Source organism: Stegodyphus dumicola, chromosome 1 (genome assembly GCF_044657685.1).
Source record: "Stegodyphus dumicola isolate Sdum_Otavi_A_Nest chromosome 1, ASM4465768v1".
Lineage (NCBI taxonomy): Eukaryota > Metazoa > Arthropoda > Arachnida > Araneae > Eresidae > Stegodyphus > Stegodyphus dumicola.
The window spans coordinates 182,215,935-182,234,285 of record NC_140768.1 but is presented as its reverse complement, the minus strand read 5'-3'; the positions used below and the strand labels follow the sequence as shown (position 1 = coordinate 182,234,285).

Sequence of the window (18,351 nt, the reverse complement as noted above, 5' to 3'; positions counted from 1 at the left end):
ATTCAATAAATCTCATTTGTTGCTAAAAAAATTTTTTTTTCTCGGTAAAGGCTAAAAATTAAAACTAGCGATATTAGGTGACCTATCGGGAGTTGTGACAAATAAACCGAGATAACTGGCAGCTTTTAAGTATTATTTTTTCCGGGGGTGGGGGTAAAAATGCGTTAATTTGGATAATTCTTTTTGGCAGTATATACATTTGTGAACGAGCTTCCGGGACAAAACTCAACAAGTCATAAATACATAAAAGGGAGACTAAGTTCTTGAGAACTGACTGTTTTTATCAAAAACATCAATCCAAATACCTTGAAACCCAAGTACAAAGAAACAGTCATCTGTAAAAAAGTATATATGTTATATGATATAGTTCGACCGCCTCATCCGCGACCGTGAGCGTAAACATGCATGCGCCATTCAGACCGAATTATTCTTAAAATAGGGTGGAAGGATGCGGACTTTCTTACCCTCCAGCATAGCTCTTTCCGGAGAAGAGAAGACCCTTCACGTCGCAGCAAGTAATACCGCCCCTTTTAGACGAGTCTACGTGTTTTGGCAGAATGCCAACCAGGGTTGCGCTTCAGACGATTGAACTATACCAGTATATTTGTTATATGATAATATGAATAACATTTATAGTCAATTTCTTCTTTGCTAATTAGTTAGTTATTTTTATAAATGCTCCTTTATTTAGTAATTCTACCATTTATTATTAATTTTTAATCAATATATTTTACCTGTATCTTACTTCTAAGTTTAATTATCAGAGAGTTCAATTATTTAGAATGCAAAGTACTTTGGCCTGGTTACAGTATGTGATAAACTTTTTTTTTTGAAAATATGAATTAAAATAGATTCTATTCTAGTAGTTATAATTTTTACCTCTCAGTATTGTTAAGTGCTTATGAAAAATAGTAGGAGCAAATTTTAGTTCATGTATGTTAAAAATAGCTCATAATATAGACCCTTATGCACTTGCAACTTCTCATTTTTGCCTGCTATAGTGTATGTAATCAATTAACTTTCAAAACTACAGCCAATATTTAATTATGAAATCTATAATTTATAATTATGATCTCCTTAACAAGGAAGCATCACATACATTTCAAACGCCAACGTGTGGGATTTAAATATAAAATGTGTAAATAAATGTATATTAAAAGTATAAAAATTATAGCACTGTAGAGTAATACTGTATTTAAAAATATGTATACAAAAAGCTGTAGTGTTTTCAGATGACTGAAATTTGTTCTAAATAATAAAAATGAGTTTCATTAAAATATGTTAAAGAACTTGTAAAAGCATTGCTGAGCTGTAAATAGGGTTGATTGGAATAAAGATAACAAAAAGATTTCCTTAATAATTTTTTATATAGAAACGTTACGAGGCAGAGCCCCTTTGTACAATGTTATTTTCGTCAAAACTGTACAACTGTGTACAAGACTACTAAATTATGCCTACAGCATAGCTTCAATGACTATATACACTGTACAAAAGAATACCATGATTACTGTCATTTGTTTAGCATCTAGGCACTATTTTACAATGGGTATTCATTTTCGTTTAGTGGCCAGAGCATACATACATCAAGCTTTCAAGAACACAAATTTTTACATTCACACATTCATTTTATAAAAAAATAACTTTTTTGCTACTTTTTGCTTGATTCACAAAAACAGCTTTTATTCTATAAATGCATAACAATGTGGCAGTTGGACTAAGGCAAGCAATACAGCATTTTATAGGCACACTGGGCTATCATCCCAGCAAGACAATTTTTGAGCTATAGCGAGTTAAATACAGGGAAGTATATAAAATCACATTTTACTGCATAGTAGATGATTCTTATTGACCTCAACTAACTTATGTATATTAATGAGTAGCAAAAACTTGATAATTATACAATTCATTAAATGATTTTATCCGAGCACTCAGTATGCTCAATTACAAATGTAATATTCAAATTAAGTTAAATTACAAAACTTGAATTAAAATATTCTGAGGTAATGTTAATTAATGGAACTAATCCTACAAATGCAAAAATTTATATTAAATTATTAAAAAAAAGGGAGGAAACAAGGCATTTCTAAAAACTAAATTAGTTTTTCTACCATCTACCTGTATTAGTTCTATATATTAAAAAAAAAAAAAAAAGAATAAGGACCAGTAAGTATTAATTATTTGCTTCTTTTAACCAAGATCATTTTTTACATCGTATAATGCAATTAGATTTTGAATTTTCCTCACTGGAGCAGATTAATTATTTAACTAATATTAAAAAATAATTTTTAAAAATCTAGTATACAATGGATTTTTTTTAAACAAGTGAATAAAGTATTGGAAAGAAGGTGGTTCTGAAATTTTTAAATATGAAAATTGCAAAATCTGCTTTTTCAGTCCCAATTCCAAACATACTGAGAATCAAGTAAAGTGCTAGGGGGGAAAAGTACTTTTTTACAGTTTTTAGGTTTTAGTCTTTAGTATTTATCCCTTACTCTCTGCAAGTAACAGAATACAATAATCATCATTTACTATACAATGATTTCCAAAAGACACAGAACTCACTCAGTTTGTATTTGATTCTCTCATTTTACACAAAATGCACTTTTCCACAACCTGAAGAAACATCTTTTAAAAGAGAAAAATGATATGCAAGCTGACACTTAATTTAGAAAATTACTAGTAATTGTGTGTAAATATGAAAGATATAAATACTTTATATTAGTACAAGTAACACATTACACAGAAAGGACAAGAACTGACAAATTTTAAACAAAGTTTCTTTAAATGAAAATATTTTTAAGTGCTATATGCTCTGCCCACTAGTCACACAACATGGCTTCAATAATTAAAAATAGATCTCCTACTAGCACTCAGAGACAAAATTCATTCATTAAATATTTTAGCACCATAAAATAGTTGTGTTCAAATGTACTATTAGGCAAATGTTCACTAGGCCATAAAATTGGTACACCCTGTGCAATACTTTTCATTAATGCCCAAGCAAGAAAACCAAATTAAGTGAACTACAAAAAAATTTATTTATTTCTTAATGGAATAACCAAATAAAAAAACGGCTCTGAAACCACCTGAACAAAACAGCTGCCATTGCACAAGAAAGAAAAGTGATTTTTTATAAAATTATTTAACAGATAAATTTACAAATATCCCTCAGTTTACGAAATTTTGCTCTCAAACTGAAAATAATAACATTACAAAGAAAGATGAAATTGGTTACAGAATAAAAATTAATCACTTATGATGCTATGTACTCACTACACAGGATACTTTTAACAAATTTAATTATAGATCATCACTTTCTTAGTTTTGTTTGAAACATGAGACAAAAAAGTAAATCTTAAATTTTGCACTAACAAAATCTAAATTCTTCATTTTACAGAAATAAAAATTCAAAAGGGACAGTGTAAAACATGAAGAAGCTTAAGGAAGTTTCATTAAACTACACCTAAAACTTTATTAAACTGCCCAAAATAAACTTTGGTACATTCTAATTATCTGCTCTGCCACCACAAGTAGCTAACTCATTGGTGACTTTGTGAATTAGTTTTCTTAACATTTGTTTGGTTATCCTTACAGCTCATAAGTATGTACTGTTCTATTAATAAATAAAAACAATTTAAGCATTTCATAAGAAATGAGAAATTTTTAAGAAAGAACCTAAATAATTTATATTTACATTTTTACAGCCAGTGGATACCATTATGCGAAATTACCCTAAAATACAAATGCTATGTGTTAAAAAAAAAAACAGTGCCCAAAACAGGGAATTCTGCTTAGTCGAAATTGAGGGGTGCAGATAATCCAAAAGTATCTAAATTCAAGCATAATGAAAAGCTATTTTTATTTTTTATAAAGAAATAACACCTGATAGAAATTTCGCTGTTAGCACTAGTTCATGTACATACACTTTTTAAACAATTGTAGTTATTGATGCAGGACAAAATGGTGAACTATAAATGAATACACATCTTTCTTAACAGCGCATTTTCGACAAAATGCTCTGTTATCACTAGACTAGATTGACGATGCATGATGAATTTTTTAAAAAAAATCCTCTTGATTTTTAAATTAATATGATTATATTGGAAAATCTAATTGCTTTAACATGCGAAATCAATAGGGAAACTAAGCGACTATTTGCACCTAATAATAACATATCGAATAAACTGAGGGATATGCAAACGTAGGTTTTCAAACCATTCAGCAGCTGACTAAGCTCTGCATAATGAGAAACAGTCATGTTAAAGAGTCACAAGACCATTATAAATGCACTTTTAATGACATATTTTGTACTTGCAGGAGGAAAAAGACTGTAGCAGAATTTCATTGCTTTAAAACTTCTATGCACAAATTTGTACACTAGTACGATGTTAAGGCAAAAGCACTGACATACTTCAGCAAGTTTTTTCAATTCATATTACTCAAATCAACTACAAAAGTCACCAATATTCTTCAGTAACTACTCACTCAGGAAAGGCAAAGGCAAAGGTTTTCAAACAATGAATTGGTAGGTACAGTAATATTTCTGCCATATATCTAGGTTGATCAACTAAATGACTATTTTAAAATACTAAATTTGAGACAGGTGCTGCAATAAAAATAAAGGACAGCAAGAAAGACTGGAGGGAGTGACTATGAAATACTGATTAAGAAGTACCCTCTGATCTTCCTACACATTTATAATGTCCTTAATTTTTGCACAGGTAATAAATTATCTCATAAAAAAGGTAAAAAATGGTTATTCAATTACAAAACAGCAATTTAAAACACACTGGCTGACTGATACATACCAATATGCCTATTTACAAATTTTCTTTTTTAAAAATTTCTAAATAATTTTTAAGTACAAACATAACAGGCCATATCAATTTAAACTTTATGCAAAAATTCCACCTTGGATTATCAATGTTTTTATTCAATTTTTAAGAAGATCTGTACATCTGAAGAGAGAAAATTATGCTGGTTTCTCCCCCTGCCAAACTCTTTCAGCTCTTAAAAAAAAAAAAAAAAAAAAAAAAAAAAAAAAAAAAAAAACCTGCACCATTCAACATACAACTGTATCTGCTTAAATATGAATGGCTATATATACATCAGCTATTGAAAAAAATCAAGGGGGTTAATTAAAAAACACTGGAAATTTAAGATTCAGAACTATTCAGAGGTCTTTAAAAGCTTCACTTTATGATCATATTTGCCTTCAGATTTTTTTTTCAATGAGTGACAGCAAAAGCTCATTTCAGGCATTGTAACTATGTTAATGGTGCAGAATCTTTGATAAAGAATACAAGTCCAATTTCAGCAAGATATAACTGATGCATTTGCATAAAAGATATTAAGAATGCTATCATATCAGTTGATCAACCCAAATATATTTATTCCTTCACCAAATCTCAAAACAATTGGGCCAAGTTAAAAATTTTATAAAAAAAAAAAAAAAAAACGGGGGGAGGGGAGAGAGAGAGAGAGCATTTAGTAATTCTAGATATCATTTAGTCACAACTGATTTATCATTACTATACCATTACTTCAATAACAAATGACAATGGGCCTATCAAAAAATATAATGCAACAATCATTCTATCAAAACATGGCTACATTCAAAACCTTTTCTTTGCATGGAAGTCTAGTTTGCAATTCCATACTGGTTTTATTCATTAACAATAGTATCTTTTTGATTATTCACTTTTAATAAAATTTATACTGTACATATATATACAATAAACATAAAATGTCACACAGGGAAAAATTAAGGCATTTAGAGAACATGGCACAATTAAGGGTTTCCTAAGATTATTAAAGCATTTAAATGCAAAGCATTGTGGATATTTCAAGCGCATCAATAATATAGTTCATTAACTTTAGTATCATACATGGAAAAAGGAACTGAAGATGAGCTCAAGTTTTCCACAATGCTTAAAAAGAATTTTGGTCCCAGTTATTGAAAAAAAGCTTCTAAAATAGACATATTACTAGAAGACAGATTTAAACTTTCAAAAAATCAAACAAAGTGATTTGATGTTATAAATACCAGTTCTGTGGGACATTTAAGCATGAAGTATCACTATTATATCTATTTTCAAGTACAGATAAAAACTTAACAACATATAGACAGCTGAAATATGGCAGCTTTTGCATTAAATTTAAATAAATATTTCATAATTACATAATATGGTGGGTTAACCAGTAATACTTGCAATCTAATCATCTAGTTGAAATGAAATGTATGGTGGTGGTCATAAACTAATGCATCAGGATCTTTAATGCAAAATTAAATTAAGATAATATACAAAAATGGAAATTTTTGCAACTGAAAACTTGGCAGAGAAAGTATGAAAAAGTTATCACTGAAGCTTTACTATCACCACCTTACAAGTCATTAAGTTGGATGAAATCCTGAGGAACCCAAAAGATTGCTAATCCAGCTTCAAAACGATCTTTTTCACTTGGCACCAATCTTGTGCTGCCTTGCAATGGCCAGCCAATGGCACAACGGTACTAAGCTCGACTAGCAACAGCCAATGAAGAAGCAGTTCTTCTGGAAATGGCACTATCTTATTTCTGTCACCTATTGACTAAAAACATCACTTCTAACCAACAAGGACAAGAGGTAACAAAACGTCTGGAGTAATTGGAGCCCCAGCCTTTAACAAAACTGATTCGGACGGCATGAGGATCAAAGGGCCCATCCTTCAGCATGGATGGGTCTCGACACCTCTGATTATATTTTGACCTCTCATAGTCAAAGATCTTGATAGAATATCCTGGTAGTACTTTATGCACAGTTAAATTCCTTGTATTAGGCGGATCCAAAGTAGGAGAATTCACAAACACCGAGTAACCAGAACGATTATACATCCAAACAGCTTGATTCTCCCTGAAGAGTGTAATCCCATGTCCTACTTTAGTCCTAGTCTGCTGAACGGAGGAGTTCTCTGTGTTACGATACTGTGTTAAAGTTTCAAGGCACAAGCCATCACCATGAGGTAGATTGGCGAACACATTTATTGTTGGTTGAGTAACTGGTAACAGTCTTCCAACACGACTGGACAATTCCCAGTATGCAATATTGCACCATGTCAAAGATGATTCGCTGGATTCTGCAAGAAAAGAACAATTACCAAAACAGAAATAATAAAAAAAAAAAAGTTGTATTTATTACAGACAAGAAATGTTAATATCACAGGCATCTAAAAAGAGGTAACAGATTATGAATTTGTGTATAATATATTATCCTTTAAGGATCAACAACTTAATGAAATATTAGGATATAATTATAACCACTTGTGTAATTAAATCAAAACTCTGGCATTAAAAATGCAAAATCATGTCATAATAATTAAAAAATTATTCCACTGAAGTTAAAATTTTTCCTTTTACCTTCAGAGATACCATGTAAAATGAAACTGACTTAACGAGCTGTTAAGTAGAAAACAAGCAACTGATATTGTGCTTTGCATATAATTACACAGAACTCAATGTGATGCACACCGAATCTGAATGCATAATGGAAACTAAACTATCCATACATAGCTCTCAGTAAAACAAAAATCTGATGCTAGTGTAATAAATTTAATTTTTGACTGCCAATGATATTGACTGACAAAATTATTTAACGATTATTTAAATTACCTGCTTTTCAAATTTTATATAGCACCAATTTGATTACTATTTAAATGAACCTATTTTAAATTATTTTACTACAGGACAAATATAATAAATTATTATTCAGAATAAATATATACTTCGGACTTTATTTAGATTCTTCGATGAAAAAAATAGCAGAAAAATTTTAGAATCTAGTCAGAATTAAAAATAAAAATTACGGCGTAATACTTATGATTAAGTAGAGGGGTTGGTCCTTTTTGTTCTTAAAATACACCCATATGGAGAAATATTTTACCTAACAACTACATTTTCTCTTCGACTGCTTAGTAATTTAAAAAATAAATAAGTACATAAAATTAATCAGCAAAATTTTAAGCGTAACCGAATTTGCCAAGTAAATAAAATAGTTAAATCACATACTGAGTTTTTAAACGCATACATTTCTCACTTCCGCTTTGCTTTGTTTATAACATTTAATCTTCAGCCAGCCAGATATATCATCATGGCGGTCATATAGCAATATCTACACTATGACGTGCAGACGACACAAAATGAGTAATTGCACTTAATTTGCATGGCGCCGAATGGGACAGGTTAGTCGGCGGCGGCAGCAACAGAAAGTCGATTCACCCCCCCTCTCCCGCACACTTTGATCATAATCTGAAAACGGCACAGGTGAAATGTGGGTCAGCCAATTTGCTTGAAAATGCCGGTTTAAAATATGACGGTAAGAAGAGACTCGAGAGGGCAGTATGTAAGATTAACTGCATGGCGCCAATATTCTTCACATAGTTCAAAACTGGATTATATAGACCACAATAAAGAAGGTACGTAGGCCATTCGACTTCCCTATATCAAACATTCGAGCTAAAATTTCAAGACTAGAACATATAGCTAACATATCACCACCAGAATCAATATAAATGCTATTAAGATTGATTTATTGATACATATTACAGGAAAGCGTTCTTTTTAAGAGGAGAGTAAATTCTTAAGTGAAAATACAATTCGGTTCTACACAAAAAACAAAAAAAAAAAAAAAAGTCTCTTTGCCTTCGAATGTCAGAAGAATTTGTAACAGAAATGAGTGTAATCAATTATTCAATGAAACATCGTTACAACAAAAACAGTTTATTTACAAATCTAATAAGTGACAATTTCAGTTTCAACAACACTCAAAATATAAATGGCGTAAGATATACTAATTAATTCTCAAAATACATGTGAAATGCAACTCGAAGCCATTTTTCTCCTTTTCTCACAAAAAAGCTCAAAATGTAAATATAAAAAACCTCCACTGTTGCCATACGTAATTTTCTAAATTAGTCAAACAAAGATAGATGTTACAGCAGCTATTCTGGCAAAAAGGTCTATGCAGGTGTGATTGTCTATGCAGGGCTGGGGCTCCAATTACCTCTTAACTGATGTAATTACCTGCATAGTAGATATGTCTATGCAGGTGTAATTACCTCTTAACTGATGTAACTGCAGCTCGCCAATGGCCGAATATATAAAATCGCAGAACACTGGTTACCTTCCGTGCCTGAGTCATATTTAAAGCACTATCGAGTATTTTCGTGGCTTAATCACCATCTTAAAAAAAAAAAAAAAAAAAAGTCTCTGCAAGGGATGAAGTGCCATTATCATTAAAAAGAATAAATTCTATGATTTTTTGATTGTTGCAACCAGTCATCTGCTGATGCGAAATCCAAAAGTTGTCTTATTGCATACATTGCATAAACTAAATTTCTGGAAACATGGCATCGACGTTATGTTAAAGCCACGTATTTTCTCATTTATTCCTGACTTAACTCAGCAATGTATTGAAACAATCTAAAATAGCAACTACTGTTTTCACTTCTAGGTTGTTTAACGTTTTACCACGAAGCATAAAGCACGGTAAACGCACGGAGAATCATTATACTCCCTGCGTTTTACACTGTTCAAAAGAGATTTATATAAAAGAATTATAGGACTTTTTCTCCTGCTTAATAGTGTTTTTAAGTTTCAAGGTAAGCATATAAATTAACTTATAAAGCAATCCATGAAACGTTCCCAAAGAAAAAAAAAAAAAAAAGGAAGAAACTCAATCCCCCATTGTTCACGGACAGAATTTCATTAATCATACAATATAACCATTTACAATAAAAAAAATTTCATTTAATAAGAGCAAAATTCCGTTTTCACAAGTAAGTTACAATTGAGATCCAAAACTTCTTCCAATTAATTACCATTTTTATTTGCTAACTTTTCTTAACATAAATTATTTGTGAATGAACACTACTAGTTGTGTTATCAACAACTATTATTTGAGGGGGATTTATTCGCATAATAACGCTACAAATTATTCTCTTAAATATGAAATTTATTTAAGTGTAAACATCGATCGTCGGCACGTGCAGAAATGCACTTCCACATTTCACCGGCAGATGGCACGATCGGTCAAAACTGAGCGGGAAATTACTTCCAGCGAATCGTCAGCACATGCGGCCAGGTAGGTAGAGTCGGCAACAGCTTTGGTGGCGTCAGTGGCTTTGGGTCAAGGACAGTAACTGGAATAGACAGTGGTCTCCAAACCGACGTTTCCTTCCAGTGGCGTCGCTCAGACTGCACCTTTGGTACACGATTTGCACCTCGCATATCGATTCCCCTACAGCGATAAAGCCAGACGAATGCTGCAGCGCTATCTTGCAAACTTGTTTTAATTCAGACAATGATTTTAAATGCTTCTTTCCCTTGTCATCGTTTACGTACGTTACTTTCAGGGAAAAGATGTGAGAAGGAACAAAAAGGAAAAAAATCCGAATGTATCCCGAAAAGTATTTATTCCCGAAATTTCAATTTTGTAATGCTTTAATTCTTTATTGTAGGGGGGGGAAGCTTTCAAAAAAAGTAAAAATTTCTTGATCAGAAAAAGGTGAAAGCAGCTACCACCAAACTCATGTAACGACAGGCGACCACTGGCTAAATAAATGGATAAAATAACAAAGCATGCAGAGTCATTTAAGATTTTTTGAAGTAGGAAACACGAAAAATGAGCAATGTCCTCGCCGGGGCTAGAACCTGAAGTCAGAGGCGTAGCTAAGGTTTTCAGCGTCCGGGACACCTAAAGATTCTACGCCAATTTCAGTGTTTCAAGAATGGAAAACATTTTATTCTGAAATGTGTATCATCAATTTGGCGCCCCCTGGATGCTGCGCCCGGAGTCGGATGTCCCCCCTTACCTCACCCTATGTACGGCACTGCCTGGACCTCTCGAATAGGCGCCAAGTGTGCTAACCATTACACCACGAAGACATGCAGGAAGGAGGAAGAAAATAGTATAACAATCTGTCGTGCGCGACCCTGGCAAAATAAACTGGTCACATGCAATTTTCCAAAAGCATTACGTTAATACGATCTATTTTCTCTTAAAAAAAATATTACTTAAGGCAGACTGCCCTTTACATGCTTTGTAAGAATGACAGGAATACTAACGTCTTCGTTATAGCTTCAGAAATTAGAAAAATTCGCATCTATCAGCATTTCTACAACAAATCACACTTGCTGCAGTGCAAATTATAGATCAACAGCTTAAAGCCTTCAAAAATTAATACGAAAGAAGAAATTTGCTGAAATTTTTTTTCGACGCGTCTTTATTATTATCGTTTGACTTTAAACTTACCACTTAACCTAGCAACCATGCAAAGAAGCAGAAGGTTAAAATTTCTCTCAGAGCAAAAAAAAAATTCCCATCGAAATAAAAAAAACTTGCATTCAAATCAGCCACAGATTTAAGCTGCAGTTTCAAATTAAAGCAATCAAAATTCAATTATTATTTGATATGGTAATAAACCAACAGCAATTCTATCTTGTAACGAATGGTTTAAATCCCCCCTCAAAGCATTTTATAATAGAGAAACAAGGGGGGGGGGAGAATTTTGGCGGCAGCAGTCCCCCCATTTTATGTCCCAATAATACATGCATACCCATAAGCTTCTTGTACGCAATTAGTTCTCAGTTCAGCCTTTTATTATGTACATACATGAGTAGTAGAAACACATCAAACAAGAAAGCAGCAATTTAAAAATTTTTACATCAAAAGCACGCGTGCGTGTTATGAATGATAAGAACAGCGGGCAAAAAAACCTTCAAAACAAATGAGCCGAAAAAAATAAACTGTTAAATGTTTTGAAAATGTAAACAACAGGAGCTGGCAATAGTCTTGAACATGAGATTTTTGAGGACAAGCCGTTCCACTTCCAGATAGGCGAATATCCACCGCTACGAGCAACTGACTGACTCTCTCAGCAACCTCACAAAAGGCTTAAAACAAACAAAATTAGGAGTGGGGGTTGCCATAATACAGCATTTAGCAAAACAGCATCGCAGAAAAGAATAAACTGTCGGTTTCATTTTTTAACGCTAAAAGCTACAAATCATACATGCACCGTTAAAATAGGCAGGGGCAACAGAAAACTTATACAGGATAAAACGGACTCCGTAGCACAGACATAAAATACACGTCCTAAGAAAACATCGTTTTATAGCCTAAAGGGCTATTAATTTCGTTTTGGCATTTTGCGTCGTCCACTAAACGGGTTTTACGCTTCAAACTGTTGCCACCAAATATTATAGCCCTGCGTGAATACATGTGTAGGTTTCTCGCATTGACATCAAATTTTGAATAACGTAGACCTCCACTCGACTATGGACATCTGGAAGCCCAAATTTGGAATTTGTTTTATTATCTATTTCACATTTTGTAAAACTTTAACAAATTTTTGATTAACAAACAACGATTTCAAAGCGAGCAATGTCAACACAGGGTAGGATCTCCAGCGCGGCGAGACTAATCGGAAATTTTAAAGATATATTATTTTTAAACATTTTGTAATATTGCTGTTGAACTGCATTTTATGGTTTAAGTTCGAAGAACATGATATTTAATAAGTAAAGTAATACACAAAACGTTAAAAGAAACGCCCCTTTGGGAGTAATACAACATCTGAAAACTTTCAGATTTTTTACTTTATTATTATTAAAACTTGAAATGGCTATCAGGTAGACCATTAAGTTCTTCCTGCGGCCTGTGGCTAGATTAATAAAATTTATCGTCATTATTATAATCATAATGGCTGATCTAGCAGTTTTCGACTCTTACATATTTTATATTTTCCATTTTGGACCATCTTCAGGCCTCACTAAAAATAACATCATCATCACCGTAACTTTATTTTGTAAATTAGCTGTAAATGTACAAAAAGGCCAGCATTTTGATTTTCCAGCTCTAAAAATATTCTGAAATAAGTAAGTACTTGTTTTCGCAAAATACATTCCTAAAAACACAACCTATTGTTTGTCTCTACATATAATAAAAGAAAGAGTCTGTCTGTGTGTCTTTCGTTCGCGCTGCAAGGAAGCTAATAGAGCCACGGCTACGAAATTTGGCACATAGGCGTATCTAGACAAGAGCCAGTGCACCTCGAAGCGATTTTTTCGAAATTTGAATATTTTTTATTTTATGTTTTGTGACTAAATCGCGTCATTTTGAGACATAATGGGCTACAGGAAAGCCGAGATTTTACTCTACACACTCCGTTTTCACATCGTCATGAAGCGTAGGTACTTAGCTATTTTATGAACTTAAATAAATTTTGTGTTTCAATAAATCGATTAAATACGAATTTATTTAACAAAGTGAGCTTAACACCTTTTCAACGGAATTTTTTTTTCTAAAAAAGTTTATTTTTAAAAATGTAAAGTTTATTTTTCTCTGATTTGTGGACACGTTAAACTTTCATCCTTGCGACTGCTTTTACAAAAAGAACTTTGGAAAAATGATAATATTTTGTATTTTTAAAAAATTTTTAAATGAAGCTTCCGAGTACACTTCTCACATCTTTAAAAATGTGATTTTGGCAACAATTTTCCTTTCTTATTTGTTGTTGATAGATTTTTGATGAAATCGCATCATTTTGAATAGCTTCATTCTTTTAGAAATATGGGTCTGGCAACAATTTTTCATCGTATTTCTTATGTCACTGTGTTTGAGATATTGGTATATTTCATAGTAATTTTTTTTCTTTTATTTATTTATTTATTTATTGGATAAAGTTGTTCTGCAGAGTAAAATTCTGAACGGAATTTTTGGTTTTTTGAGTTTCTTTCATGTTATTTTTTGCTTATTTCACTGTTTGTAAGATATTGAAAAGTTTTGCATGATTTTTTTTCCTTCAACGGAAAGTTGGCTAATTTTTTATTAGGAAAATTAATATTTGTATTAAGGGATATAGCTTATTTCATTGTAATTTTTTCCTCTTGAAAATATAAGATAAAATATCATTAATTATACTTTGCTTTTCAGAATTTTTTGTTTTTTGTTTTTTATTGCTCATTTCAAGAAGCATTATTGTCAAGAAGCTCATGAAAAATGATATTGAAGCAACTATTTTAACTGGTCATGCAAAAGGAAGAGACATGTTCACCCCAAGAATTCCCATTATACCATCTGATGTACCATTTCATTTTAAACGGCTTCAGTTCCCAATATCTTTTAAGTTTTGCAATAAGTATACACAAGGCACAAGAACAGTCTTTAAAGGTTGCAGGGCTAAACCTTACAAAGTCCATGTTTTCCACACGGCCAGTTATATGTTGGTTCTTTTAGGCATTTTTCCGGTACATTTAAAAGCCAGACGAAGGGTGGCTGCATAGTGGCTAGTTTTGAATATGGCAAAGCACAAGACAAGCATCAACCGAGACGTGAATGTGCCGTTAAGGCCAAACAAACATTTTATTTAGGTGTGTTAAACACAGAAATTTTCGCCATTTCATTTTATAGCTAACGGAATAATATGCTACAAATTATATTTTTACATATTTATAAATCGCATATTAATTACAGTGTATCAAAGGAAAGACAAACACTAAAAAGGATATAAAAAATTATGTTTCTTAGAAAAATTAGTTACAGGAATATTTATTGCACTTTATTGCGCAAGCAGGATAGCTACGAATTTTTAGTAATTATTTTTTTAAACCTCAAGCGTTATATAGCAGCACACAGGAAGACAAACACTGACCGAAGTAAATCTGTTAAAAAGAAACACTGACCGAAGTAAATCTGAGGCTCCCCCCATTCATGACGCTGAAGTAATAAATACAAATAAGAATCGAAAATAATCATCCTTTGTGTAGCTCTACTGAAATTAACAAAACAGAATAGGCAGATTTTCTGGCACAATAGCAGAAAGAGAAACTCAAAAAAAGAAATCTAAGTTTTATTTTAAAAAAAAATCACAAAACCACCCGGGAGGGACGATACAAAAAGACCCGTCGGGGGATATTATACTCCCGGGGGTATATCCGGACTGTCTCCAACTTAAGTGACTGTCTGGCGACACTGTATTTCTCCCTCCTTCCTCCCGCCCCTACACTTAAAAGATTACGCGAGCAGTGTCACAGAACACGCAGTTAAGTGTAAGGAAGGCGGAGAAAACAGAATTCACGTTTGTAGATTAACATGCAAAAAAACATCTTTTGCGGGCCGGTTTTGAACTATTTTACTTCCTTCCCATTGTATTGGCGCGTCGTAGATTACTAGATTACATTAAAGTCGCGACGGTGTATTAAAGATATGTATGGACTGACCAGAATAAACATAGCTGTCGTCGTTCTATTGCATCTTAACTTTGTAACAACATCTAAACAAACGCAGACATTAATTAGTCGAGGAAATTTCAGGCTACTGATAAAAGTGCTTGCGCAAAAAAGTCATTGATAAATCCATTTTCTTGTTTGCATATTAATTCCTAGTGTACAAGTATTATAAACGCGAGACGAGTTGTTGAACGCATGTTATTTATACACACTAAAGCGAAAACTTTTTTTAAAAAAATCTTGCACGCCTCTGTGGAGATTTTTAAACGATATATTTTACTTGTGGCAATAAAAAAATTTTGAAAGCTTTCAGATTTTACATTACTCCCAAAGGGGCGCTTTGTTAACGTTTTATGTTACCTTTATTTATTAAATATCGTGTTCTTCGCGCTTAAACCATAAAATTCAACAGCCATATCACAAAATAATTTTGAAATGAGAATATCTTTAGAATTTCGGATACACAGTCTCCTGCGCTGGAAATAAAAAGGTTCCCATTGCTCGCTTTCAAATCTGAATTTGTTAATAAAAAATTCGAAAGTTTTACAAAATATGAAATTGATAATAAAATAAATTCCAATTTTTTTTTTTTTAATTGGGCTTTCGCAGTAAGATTACGTCAGTCAAATTTGGATGGCTCTAGGTATCGTTGTTTTATCACAATGAGAGAAACATGCATACATTTATGCAGATTCTTCATTATTTAATTTCTTCAAATATAACACAGGGCGATAATATTTGGTGGCAAAAACTTGAAAAGTGAATCAACGTTTATAGTGGATCAACGCAAAATGCCAAAACGAAATTAATAGTCCTTCTGGGCAAAGTGCCCCTTTGGACTAATAATTATTAATACAAGTAACTTAGTAATATAAGAACAAATCTGTTAATAAATAACACATACTCAAGTGTAGATTTACAGTTTTGACGGACCATCACGTCTCAAATGACGACCACATGCAGAATATAACAAAACGCGCGCTAATTTCGTCTCATACTTGTGTTAAATGTAGAGTTAAATTTGTTTTATTTTCTCAGTTAATGGCGCGTAAAAAAAAAACTCCGCATAAATGAAGATAACGATCAGAGATGTGGACGAATAAACATGTTTCTTCAGTTACATTACAACTGGAAGAACAGCAAAATCTCCTTGACTAGGAATAAGGAGAGGGAAGTTTCTTCGAGTGAAGAAGCGAATATAAACAACCCCTGCTTGCTTCTACTATCAAGAACTTTTCCAATGAAGTGGAAATTAAGACTAATTTCATATCATTAAAGGAAAAATTTATTATTCAATTATTAGGCAGGAGGCCTAAATATAAACCAAACAGTTGCAGTCCCAGTAAGTTGAAATACACGAGATATTGATCAGTGCCATCGCAATGTCATGCATTATATTTCGGAACCATTTTGAAGGGGGAAGGGGTAAAAATTACCAACCTTTTTACAACTTTTTAAGCTTGGAGAAGACACTATAGATGTCCGATGGAAAATCAGACGTATAATCCTGTTCGGTTGTTTCTGAAGAGGAACTTTTAACTGTCTTTGACAGTGCAGGATTTTATTCAAAAGGCAATCTAATTTCATTTTGTTTGCATAAGTCAGGCCAATAAAGAAATTTTTATGCCAAGTTAATATGCAATTTAAGTTACGTGAAGATGATAATTTTATTCAATTATTACAAAGTAAAAAAATGATTTATTTAATGTACATTCAGTGCAAACATTTGAAATAAATTCACTATCAGAACACGATAATCGCTTCAACGCAATTTGGGTGGGTGGGGGATTCACAACAAAAGGTGAGCGAGAATTAACACCACCCAATACACAACATCTTCAATATGCATATGTATAGAAATTAGTAAATGCATTAAAAACACTGCTGTCATTAGCTGGAAAAAACTAACATGCAACGCAATCAATTCATGCAGCCAACATCGACAACTTCCCAAGGTATTTCAGTTTTCGTAAAATACGTACGTGCAAACTATTCTAAAAGGCAAAGGGGGGATCGAAAACAAATTCAACAAACATGTATGTATATGTCAACACAAATCTTGAAGCGCTCTTTCAAATTGCAATGCTTACCCCTAACTCAATACTCAAAGCTAGCTCCCTCCCTCTCTACCCCCTGGAGTATATCGCTCGTTCGCTTTGCTCGTAGGCGTTCTTTTTCTGAACCAAGGTTAAATAAGAAAGAATCAAAATAAAAGGAACAGTAAAAAAACGTGATGTGACTCTTAAATTCAGCGACGGAACTGGGTTGCCATATTTAAAGCCACAATCGCCTTCAAAGCGAGATTTTTAGTGTCAAAAGACACGCCAACTTCACGAGCCCATTTCTTCCCTTCTTTTTTTTTTTTTATATTTACCTAAAGTCAGCGTCTGAAAGTGCTTTTAACTCTCATTAGTGTCTTCACTTTAAAAAAGAAAAAGGTTTTGAATGAAAGACGAAATGTTAATTTTTGGATACATCAACCAGTCGTCGGAGGCAAGATTAACAAACTGAAGTGAAACACTGAAGGTTTCGTTAAATTGCTAGAGCTCCCGGTTTTTATCATGAAAGACTTAATTTTTCATTAACATGTCTGATCTGATGAATACCACTTCGTGAAGTAAAAATATTCTACGTCGATTCTCGCAACGGAATCATACCATCATTACGGATTTTAAGCCAAGAAAATGATGACAAACCTAAAATCTATCCAACGAAACAAAACACCTTTGCTTTCTGGGACTAGTTCAGTTTTTTTTTTTTTTTTTTTTTTTTTTTTTTTTTTTTTTTTTTACTATACTACAGCAATGCACAAGCCTAAAAAGGCCTGTAAAGCCTTTTAGCCTGTATTGTAAGCCTAAAAGGGGAACATGCATTCACAGTTCCTTCAATGAGAACTCAGCTTGTATTACAGTTATACATGGAGAAAACCTATAATGCATTTCTCCCGCCTTTAGCATGCCTTCATGGTGTAAATGTCAGCACGCTCCGCGCGTATTCGAGAGGTCCGTTGTTCGTGTCCCTGCGACGGCATTGCTCTTTTTTCATTTCTCCTGCTTCCAAAAAATACCTACTGCCTCTACAAACCTA

The 18,351-nt window shown here is 32.8% G+C and overlaps 1 protein-coding gene across 1 annotated transcript in view; it reads right to left on the bottom strand.

The window, feature by feature from the left end:
* Positions 1 to 1,348: 1,348 nt before the first annotated feature.
* The window catches only part of Dad (Daughters against dpp), a 62,353-nt gene continuing 45,350 nt past the window's right edge, over positions 1,349 to 18,351 (bottom strand). The window contains exon 4 of the mRNA XM_035373406.2: positions 1,349 to 7,115. Within this exon, the coding sequence (XP_035229297.1) occupies positions 6,580 to 7,115 (536 nt within the window). The 3' untranslated portion in view covers positions 1,349 to 6,579. The remainder of the gene's footprint in view (positions 7,116 to 18,351) is intronic.